The 11730-nt window shown below is 43.8% G+C and overlaps 1 protein-coding gene across 1 annotated transcript in view; it reads right to left on the bottom strand.

Annotated features, from left to right (window-relative positions):
* The window catches only part of LOC124137630 (flocculation protein FLO11-like), a 35716-nt gene that overhangs the window by 2821 nt on the left and 21165 nt on the right, over positions 1-11730 (bottom strand). Inside the window, exons 2-3 of the mRNA XM_046504025.2 lie at positions 5604-5697; positions 3532-4374 (exon numbers count right to left, since the gene is read on the bottom strand). Of these exons, the coding sequence (XP_046359981.2) occupies positions 3532-4374; positions 5604-5697 (937 nt within the window). The remainder of the gene's footprint in view (positions 1-3531; positions 4375-5603; positions 5698-11730) is intronic.

Genomic DNA, 11730 nt, shown 5'->3' with positions numbered 1-11730 from the left:
ACAATGCCATTTAGAAAGTGGTCAAATGACTTTGTGTGCTGGCGATTAGGTGCCTCACGCTGGCAGTGTGGGTTCGAATCCCGGACGGATCTCAACCCAAAAATGTACGAGAATCTGTACTTTACTCAGAAAGTGTTATCCCGAATATAACATTTGTCACATTTGACCACTTTCTAAATGGTATTGTGTGTTCATAGCTTTCGGCCATGGGAGCCCTGTCATTTTGTCAGAGGGGTACTCAAAGTACGTGATCTAGACTACCAGTTGTCGGACTTTCATTTTGTGGGTGGGTTAGATCACTGACTTTGTGTGCTAGCGATTAGGTTCCTCACTCTGGCAATGTGGGTTCGTAACCCGGACGCGGTTGTCCTCCAAAATACGAGAATCTGTACTTTACTCGTACCCGTACTTTACTCGTACCCAGTATGGAAGTCGGCGGTTTATACGAGTGAGGTGAGGTGAAATGGGGTTTAACGCCGATTTATAGTGCTAGCACACTGAGGTACCATGCCGCAGTTTAACATGAATACCCCACTCAGACACAGTATACTGACTCGGAGCCGACCAGTCCTTGTTTTAGCCCCTTAATGCCGAGCGCCAGACAGGGTAACAACAAGTACCATCTTTTAACGTCTTTTGGTATGACGCGGCTTGGGATCGAACCCCGGTCCTTCCGCTCTCCTCTACCATTAGACCACGGAGGCGGTCCACGGTTGATACGAGGTATGAGTAAATGAGTATACCGTCACACTAATTTGTAAAATGTTTCTATTTGCAAGTGTTTGCAATACATTTCATAGGCGGTACATAGGCAACATCGGAGAGTTGATTTTGCTATAATGGTCCTTTTAAAAGTGCTGGATCCGCCCTTGCATTTTCACCATGTTTGGAGTGAGTGAGTGAGTGAGTTGGGTTTATCGCCGCTTTTAACAGTATTCCAGTTATATCGCGGCGTGTCAGCTTAATGTGGGAGGAAAGCCGGAAGTGATGCAGGTCTCAGACGTTTACCACTTCGGTGAAACCCACGAGCACGGGTATGGTGCTGACAAACCTAGAAACATAATCGGGGCGAACCGGGACTCGAACCCACGATCATAGGTTTCTGGCGTGCCCAAGGGACGCAACTCTGCACAGCGAATCGCGGCGCCTTAGACGACTGGGCCACCCGTGCCCCCTTCACCTTGTTTGGAAGACATTGCCACGGGGAAGCTGACCGAGCAGACGACGCACTAAGGGATATAACTCCAATTTTTCACCACCCGGGCTGACATTGATCGCCCATTCAAAATGCATTGACAGGCCGCCTCAGCCCGGTGTAACACGGGCTTGGTGATTACATCCCCTGTGATATGACCGTCTCTATGTTGGCTTATCGCACATGCAAAATGTCTCATTTATAGTATATAGTATATGCTAAAAATCTTTATGACATAAAGGCATGTGCTGTCGATGCAATAAAGCAATTAAGGATTGACCGTGTATTTTGTCCGGTTCATTGAGGTAGGAATCGAAAAACCGATTTACAAACTGTATGAATCCGCTTCGGGGGACGTAGGACCGCCTCCGTGGTCCAATGGTAGAGCGTCCGCCCGGAGAGCGGAAGGTCCGGGGTTCGATCCCCGACCGCGTCATACCAAAAGACGTTAAAAGATGGTACTTGTTGTTACCCTGTCTGGCACTCGGCATTAAGAGGCTAAAATAAGGACTGGTCGGCGCGGAGTCAGTATAATGTGTCTGAGCGGGGTATTCATGTTAAACTGCGGCATGGTATCTCAGTGGGCTAGAACTATAAATCGGCATCAGTCCGGAGTAGAACAAGCAGCCAGACACACAGATACAGGTACATGCACGTCGCTATATATGTGCAATAATCTTGGACGCGACGTTAAACCCTGTTTCACCTCACCTCGGTGGACGTAGGTTACTTTAGTGCATTCATTGGGAAATGCAATAACACGTGACCAATTCAACTAATCGGAAGGCAGGAATTACAATGAACACGACGAAGATTTATTTATTCCGATATGACCACGGTATCATGGTCCGAGAGATATGCAAATGAGGTCGCCCATGAGGAACTACTTTCCACCAATGCAATGCATCCATTCTCAATAAATTGTTGACTAAAGTTCCCAAACTGTTTTGCATTGGGGTTTCCAAATGTGTGACCTTGTAATAAAATAGCTGCAAGTCATCTGACAATATGTGATAAATTGGGCGATTAACTCAAACATTGTATTCATACGCGGTTTCTAAGACTGCTTCATTTAGTGACCTTACGCCTTTAACATCAATTAGTTTGAGAATGACATTGTATGCTAAAGAGATCATTACCCAAAGGCTCGCATTATACAATAGGTATTCCCAGCATATGATATTAACGATACGGAAACATCCTCGGATAATAATCTCAATCTATCAAGCAATATTTAGCAATATTCCAACGATACCACGACGGGGTACACCAGAAATGGACTTCACACATTTTACCCATATGGGAATCGAACCCGGGCCTTTACTGTGACGAGCGAGCGCTTTGACCACTAGGCTACCCAAACGCCCCCAGTTACGATAAAAGATAATCTGACAACTTATCATGTATGTCCTCCAACGACTTCCCATCCTAATATGCATATAAAGGTGACCTATATTCGTGTTAATTAAGAGTCATAGCACGTTTGGTCAAAGTCCTTCAAAGCTCACTTTATTAGTATGTAAGCACTTCATGATTGCCCTACGTTTTGCTTGATACCAATCACTAACACCTGTCCCTTAGCTTTAGAATATGCCACAGATCGGAGTCCCCCTTTAACATCGGGACAGGTTTTAACATATCAGATTACCTTCACAATCGTGGTAAATATTTCCTTAAAATATTTATACAACATTATTTGAAAATGCATCGTCTATACCTCAGATTGTGTGTGCACTATGTTCCCTATCGCCCGTGACTCGTACATTAGTGACGTGTGTCAATGTTTAGTGACCTAATTAAATTATTTAACGTAGGCCAAATGAGCTCTACTCCATGAATAAACTATGTGAGAACCTTGCCATTGCCTTATTTTGAAGAAATGAAAGTAGATCCCACGGTACACATTGCACGGTAAACTTTACAGTTTGTGCTCTGTAATCTGAGCGCTGATTAGTCCCAGCACTGGAACTAGACCGTGGCTTTAATGGATCGTTTGTAGTCACGGGTGATGGAAGGAAGTTCTGTATTCGAGAGCGAATTGCAGTCCGGGTATATAGTTCCTCAGAAACCAATACTCCTGGTACATCGATTTCCCCAGTGCAAATGTTCAGAGGGAACGTACTTACCAGTAATGAATTATTTACTTCTGTTATACCCAGGTTTTATGACTCGTATTTGTTGAATTAATCGGTGCTACTTTGACATGTTGGTTCAGGGGATTTCGACGACGGAGAAAGGACATTTATTGGAAACGTTCGCTCTGTAAATCTAAGCGCACAAATTAAGAATCATTTTAAATATATATTAATACTAAAATATATTCGATTGTCACTTACAATTGTATAGCTGTTGAGATATTGTAGCTTCTGAAGGTGGGTTTGATGCACCGGTGAGGGCTGAAGACTTGTCAGTAATTTCACTGGTCACTGCTGACGATTCTTCAGTAATTTCACTGGTCACCGCTGATGATTCTTCGGTGGTTGCACTGGTCACCGCTGACGATTCTGCAGTTGTTGCACTGGTCACCGCTGACGATGCTGCAGTGGTTGCACTGGTCACCGCTGACGATTCTGCAGTGGTTGCACTGGTCGGTGATGACGATTCTGCAGTGGTTGCACTGGTCGGTGATGACGATTCTGCAGTGGTTGCACTGGTCGGTGATGACGATTCTGCAGTGGTTGCACTGGTCGGTGGTGACGATTCTGCAGTGGTTGCACTGGTCGGTGATGACGATTCTGTAGTGGTTGCACTGGTCGGTGGTGACGATTCTGCAGTGGTTGCACTGGTCACCGCTGACGATTCTGCAGTGGTTGCACTGGTCACCGCTGACGATTCTGCAGTGGTTGAACTGGTCGGTGGTGACGATTCTGCAGTGGTTGCACTGGTCGGTGGTGACGATTCTGAAGTGGTTGCACTGGTCACCGCTGACGATTCTGCAGTGGTTTCACTGGTCGGTGGTGACGATTCTGCTGTGGTTTCACTGGTCACCGCTGAAGATTCTGCAGTGGTTGCACTGGTCACCGCAAACGATGTTGCCACTATAGACGTTATACGGGTTGTCATCACTTGGATAACGCTGGTGGACGTTGCAGAGTGAGGCGTCATCACCGTCACCGTTCCGTCGACTTTACCTGCTGTGTCTGTTGCTGCTATGGCGTTTTGTGCTCCTGGTAAATCCGCTAAATAGATGTACACATGAAAAGAGAGTCAGTTATATGACGGCGTGACAATTTGATGTGGATGGAAAGACCGAGGTGATGCAAGACCTGCATGTAAACCGCTTTGATGAAAACCAAGAGCATGGGTATGGTGCATGGACAGATGTAGAAACATGAGACACAGACAGACACACACACAGACACACACACATATAGATACCCAAAGACGCACACACACAGACACACTTAGACACACCTAGACACACAGACAAACACAGACACAGAGACAGACACACACCTAGACAGACACAGACACAGACACACACACACACACACACACACACACACACACACACACACACACACACACACACACACACACACACAGACGCACACACACATAGACACACACACAGACACACACACACAGACGCACTTAGACACACCTAAACACACACAGACAGACACAGACACAGAGACAGAGACACCTAGACACACACAGAGACAGACACAGACACACACACACACACAGACAAACAGACACAGAGATATGTAGACGCATACACACACACTCAGACACACCCAGATACACGTACAGACAGACAGACAAACAAATACACACACTCAGACACACCTAGGCACAGACAGACAGATAGGCACATACAGACACACACACAGACACATCAACCACGGCCGTGGTTCGTCTTTCACATTTGCTTTCCGACTTTTGCCCTGGTTACAAAACAAGAAGTGAGTATATCTTCTCACTGATTTGATTTTGAACAGTATCTCAGCTATTTTATGGCGTGGCCACTTTATGCAGATCTCAGACGTTTACCACTTCGGTGAAACTCATGAGCACGGGCATGGTGCTGACAAACCTAGAAACAGGGCGAAACGGGATTCAAAATCTTCCAAAACTGTACGAGAATTGAACGTATAATTTTTCAACACATGTCGCTCCGCGTTTTCCGTTAGGTCTCCCCCCTTTTTTTTTTTTATAGATAAACATGTTTATTAAACTCAATAATGGTAAATGCCCTATAACCTTTTAAGAAAACATACCAAAAGTCTTATGAGGGATTCGTGTTTTTCTATGAGTCACATTGAAGCTGTGTATTGTTTACTCATTCAGTGAAAAAATATAACGGCTCTTACAAGAGAATTCAGATATATTTTTTAATATTCCATGGAATCTTACATGGAAGACAAGTTTCTGCAGTTGAACGTGAGCAGGATTTGTATTTTACCTGTTGGCAGGCAGATGTGGCGAACAGCAGCCAATACAGGTATGCACACTTCATAGTTGCGACAAGGCCGATGTGCGCATGCATGCTTCACATCCTGAAATCGAAAAAAATGATTCAGAGAGACTACTATTAAGATGGCAAACAAATATTGTCATGATGTTTCCTTCCTTGGCGTCACCCGTGGGAACTCCGGGTCTCTAGTTACCCCATACTTGTTCGTTAGACCTGACTGAAATGGGGTTCTCTAAGCTGGTTGATTGTGTGTGACTGTACCCCAACAGTGTGTGTCACTGATCATGCTATCACCCACTGGTTCACCTGGCTAAGTTTCGATTATTTGCAGGCCGTCATTATACAGCTTGTTTGTCTGTTGTTTACATCGCACTCAGCAATATTCCAGCTATATGACGGCTGTCTGTAAATTATCGAGTCTGGATCAGACAATCCAGTGATTGATATCATGAGCATCGATCCACGCAATTGGGATCGATGACATGCTTCAAGTCATCGAGCCTGACTACCCGATCCGGTTCGTCGCCTTTTACGGCAAGCATGGGTTGCAGAAGGCCGGATCTTCACGGCTCTTTACAACTTGAACACTGTTGACTGCGACACAAACCCTTTACCCAACAAAACAAGCATTACAGATAGATTGATTACGAGGGGCGTCTGTAAGGTTCAGATATAGGATGGGCGGCGTTGATTGAGTTGCTAATTATATTTTTCAACACTATCCACTCCGATGTCCAAACAGTTCTGCCAACAATCCTGGAGTGCCTGGATCCCACTGGTGTAGAAAACGTCCTTTTCGTGGTGCCAAATGACCTTCACGGCAGAAATGACATCTTCATCCTTTGATTTGCATGACACCTGCCAGACAGTTCTTTCTTCAAGCTTGGGAAGAGGTGGAAATCTGACGATGCCAAATCTGGTGAATACGGAGGATGTTCAAGGAGTAACAAAGCCACAATGATGCATTGCAGCCACTCAGGTGTATTTTCCTGGTGGAGCAACACAGATTTATTGCGTTTTCCATGATGTTTAGTCTTGATATTCTCTTCTAAGCAGATCAGCATAACATTGGCTATTTATGGTCGGACCTTTCAGGAGGTAGTCCACCAGGAGGATTCCTTTGGAATCTCAGAAAACCGAAACCTTCCTCTTACGATCTCCCCGAGGCAAGAGTGTTCACTCGCCTATATTAAAGAGACCGCCTTTGGGGTCTAGTGGATTGAGTGTCTGCCTGGAGAGCGGAAGGTCGGGGGTTCGATCCCCGACCATGTCATACCAATAGACGTTAAAAGATGATATTTCGTGTATCCCTGCCTGGAGTTCGACATTCAGGGGCTAAAACAAGGACTGGTCGGCTTGGAGTCAGTATAATGTGTCTGAGTTGGTATTCATGTTAAACTGCGTAATGGTATCTCAGTGGGCTAGCACTATACCACTAACAAATCGGCATAAGTCCGAAGTAGTACAAACACACACACACACGCACACACACACACACACACACGCGCGCGTGAATGCATGTCGCTGTATTACTGCAATAATCTTGAGCCCCGCTTTACCTCATCTGTATCAAAGCCTAGTTTCTTCTCTTGCCATTTCAAGCCTACTTTCCTTGGCTTGATCGCGGCGCCACCTAGCCAACTCGAGTTGTGTCCCCTGTGATGAAAACGCGATAACCAATCAGATCGCTTCACTAAGATGACTACCATAGCAGACGATTCGGTCGGTCAGGTAAAAAAGATTTGAGATTTTAACCCTGACACACAAACAAAATGACAGATGACCACAGTAAAGACACATATTACTGTCGTAGTTCGCTCTTACAATAAGTAACTTTGAAAATATCCGTCTCAGTCAAGACGTATGTAGACGTATATCTAAATTAGTCTTTGTCTTAAGTTTAACTTTTGGAATAGTTTCCGCGCATATTCGACAGGCAATGGCTTTGGCACGTTTTTTCGGAACACAGATGTTGCTTTTATGAAACGTTCTCTGATTGGACGAAAGTGCGATAGTCCAAACATATTTTAGCACAGAAAACGTAGGCTTGAATTAGCTAGGGTGGAAACTAGACTTTGATATAGGCTAGTGGCTAGTGGACAAATATGTCCAGCTTTGACTGGAAACATTTGACTTTCGTGAGTCTCTGGCTCACATGGTGAACCCATGTGAATCTCTGGTTACAAAGCGCTCGCTCGAGTTGTTTCTATTTCTTCAAGAGTGTGAGTGAGTTAGGTGTAACGCCGCTTTGAACAGTATTCCAGTTATATCACGGCGTGTCAGTTTAATGAAGGAAGAGAGCCCGACTGATGCAGGTCTCAGACGTTTACCACTTTGGTGAAACCCACGAGCACGAGTATGGCGATGCCAAAACTAAAAACAAAACAATTCTTGCACTGAAACATAAAATACCAACAAATCAATAATCATTATTATCATCTGTTTCTTTCAAGTTCTAAAGTAGTGTTCAGTAAACTACGGTTATAACGAACTAAAAGGGACCATTAATCTTAGTTCGTTATTACCGTAGTTCGTTGTAGGCACATATGCAGCCTATATACAGCACATTGACGGGACCCCAAAACAGTTCGATTAAACCGTCATTTCGGTATAAGCGTGTTCGTTATAAACGTAGTTTACTGAATATCCTGTTCACATGGAATCCATGTTTGACAGTCGTTATTTGGAGTCTGTATATATACTCACCGACAAAAGAAACGCGAATATCTTCATGAATTGTTCATATATATACGAGTATATATATGAACCAATATGAAGATATTCGCGTTTCTTTTGTAGATTTACTAATATTCAAGAGATATTATTTGGTTCGCTGCACAAAGGAACACACTGGTATGTTGTGTGAACCAACGCTCATGAAATGAACGCAGCTCATGTCTCGAGATGCAACATTTGTTTCGTGCAGGATTAGCGTGTAAAGTTTGGAAATCACCTTCAGCATATCGTGATAGGAATAAAATCCTTCTGTGCACGTGGTAAGACTTGACTGATTGTTATTTTTGTCATTAATTGGTACACATTGGAAACATCTCTTCTTAACGTACATACTTCTCAACATGTTTCCATGGTTCGCGTTTCTTTCGGCGATGAGCATATTTATCTCATCAAGCATCAACCAGGGCCAGTTGCTGGCACATGCATGTTTTCCTTCTGTCTTCTACTGCGTTATATAAACAACGGTGCATTCTAACATGATCGGCGATTAATTTGAACTTGTCATATACTTTAGTTTATACAAACATTCATTTTGCTTTTCTTAGTTCAATATAAACACATTTTCAAGGTGTAATTATTTATAACGTCTGTTTCTATCGGAACGTCAAGACGAAATACTGCCGCCCAAAGAGCATGTAGACATGTTATCAATATTTGATATCTTCAATTACACACCAAACGACTCCTATAAGGACGTCGGAGTATTGACAGAAGACAGCTTCTTTTTTATTTACTGACGTACGTTAATGTGTCTTCTCATCCTGTTAAAATATATCCTTGACAGAAGAAGTATTTATTCCAATATGTTAGGGACCGTCTAGTTGGTAGATCGTCTTCCCGGAGAGCCGAAGGTCGGGGTTCGATCCCCGGTTGCGTCATACCAAATGACGTTAAAAGATGGTACTTGTTGTTACCCTACCTTGTGCTCACAACATTAAGGGGATAACCAAGGACTGGTCGGTTCGAAGCTAGTATGTTGTGTTTTAGTGGGATATTCATGTAGAAACTGCGGCATGGTATCTAATGGGTCTGCACTATAAAACCGACATCAGTCTGGACTAGTACAAGCATAAAAATTATGTGAATGGATCAATGAAAATCAGTGATGCGAAATATCTGCTAAAAGCAAAGGTCATTGCACGATGGCCACTATATCATAAGCATGTTTTTGTATGAATCACTATCAAATAGTGATAGACCAGATGTTCGCAAAAAGGTGAGCGTATTCTGCCACACCGGTCGCACCCATCACAAACACATACAAAGGCAAGTCAATTAGTCATCCGAAGAAACAGGGTAAAATATGAGACAAGTCAAAATAGGGTACTAGCTTCACGTTTAGTACTATAGATGCGGGCTTGCCCCGCCGTTCATTCAACTTTATTTACCCTCAACATTTTACTACAAATTCCTTATTGAGTTCATCACATTTCTACTTTTCCCTGATAGAGCACATTATTGACCACATAATCAATACTTGATCTATCTATTCGTCATTGTTTACAAATGTTTGTAAATGTTACGCAATCGTATATAAAATAATCAAAGATTTTTACGAGGGGCGGCTGAAAGATTATTTTCGAACTACGTTTGCATGTATTAAGTTCAATACTTTTCAATCTTACAGGCAGTATTTGAACCAAATACACAAGCAGGCAGCATATTGTTGCAGGCATCACGTGACTAGGTATTCTCTGTTGAAGAAAATGCACGAAATCGGCTGCTGTTCTGTGACCGAGTATCTCCAATTGAAAGGGAGAACTTCGAAGAAGATCCAGGATGACCTTAAAACGCCATCATTAAGGAAAATGCTGATAAAATAAAATGATCATTACGGTGGCCCATAAGAGACATAGAGTCTGTTTTTAAATATTTTGATGTTTAACTTACTTTTATGGTAACCCTTGCACAATTTGCCATACAAATATGTGATAAATCATGTATAAAAACATCCGAAAACATGGAAAATGTACTTTTAAGTAGCTATTGAGTCGCTGAAAGTGAAAATGTCAAAAACTAAAATGAAAATGTCAGCGATTCAATATCTTCTTTACACATGATTTATCACATATTTGTAAGACAAATCGTGTTAATTTGCAAAAGGTTACGATAAATGTAAGTGAAATATCAAAATATGGAAAAACAGACTCCATGTCCCTTATGGGCCACCGTAGATCATGGATTATCGATGACTCGCCACACGTCAATTAGCCAATACAGAGTGAGTGAGTATGGTTTTACGTCGCTTTTAGCAATATTCCAGCAATATCACGGCGGGGGACACCAGAAATGGGCTTCACACATTGTACCCATGTCGGGAATCGAACCCGGGTCTTCGGCGTGACAAGCGAACGCTTTAACCACTAGGCTACCCGACCGCCCCCAGCCAGTACAGAAGGCAACTCTCTCAGAATTGAACATTCTGAGGGCATGCTGGCTTCCGAGGCATCTGACTGCTGAGTATTTACTTTGTTTTTAAGTAGACCCAGTTGATTTTGTTGAGTGATTTGTGACCACATATGAGCCTTGGATTCACCACTGGCAGCCAGAGACTAAACATTCACGGCAGCGGAGAGAAGACGGCAAAGTCTGTTCCATCAGCAGGCAAATGATGGCTTCGGTTTTGTGGGATTCCGAAGGTGGACTATTTCTGAAATGTCAGGTTATTAATGGAAAATATTATGCTTATATGCTTAGGCAGTCGTCAAGCTGATCAACGTCGGACTTCCAGTTGTTTTCAAGGTGATCAGGGTAACAGTCCCAGTTGCTGTCAAGGTGATCAGGGCCACTTTCCCAGTTGCTGTCAAGGTGATCAGGGTAACATTCCCAGTTGCTGTCAAAGTGATCAGGGTAACATTCCCAGTTGCTGTCAAGGTGATCAGGGCCACTTTCCCAGTTGCTGTCAAGGTGATCAGGGCCACTTACCCAGTTGCTGTCATGGTGATCAGGGCCACTTTCCCAGTTCCTGTCAAGGTGATCAGGGTCACTTTCCCAGTTGCTGTCATGGTGATCAGGGCCACTTTCCCAGTTCCTGTCATGGTGATCAGGGTCACTTTCCCAGTTCCTGTCAAGGTGATCAGGGCCACTTACCCAGTTGCTGTCATGGTGATCAGGGCCACTTTCCCAGTTCCTGTCATGGTGATCAGGGTCACTTTCCTAGTTGCTGTCATGGTGATCAGGGCCACTTTCCAAGTTGCTGTCAAGGTGATCAGGGTCACTTTCCCAGTTGCTGTCATAGTGATCAGGGTCACTTTCCCAGTTCCTGTCAAGGTGATCAGGGTCACTTTCCCAGTTGCTGTCATGGTGATCAGGGCCACTTTCCCAGTTGCTGTCATGGTGATCAGGGCCACTTTCCCAGTTGCTGTCAAGGTGATCAGGG

The sequence above is a fragment of the Haliotis rufescens genome, unplaced genomic scaffold (assembly GCF_023055435.1).
Source record: "Haliotis rufescens isolate VD_foot unplaced genomic scaffold, xgHalRufe1.0.p SCAF_19, whole genome shotgun sequence".
Classification (NCBI taxonomy): Eukaryota; Metazoa; Mollusca; class Gastropoda; order Lepetellida; family Haliotidae; genus Haliotis; species Haliotis rufescens.
The sequence above is the reverse complement of the archived record's forward strand: the minus strand, read 5'-3'. Positions and strand labels throughout refer to the sequence as shown.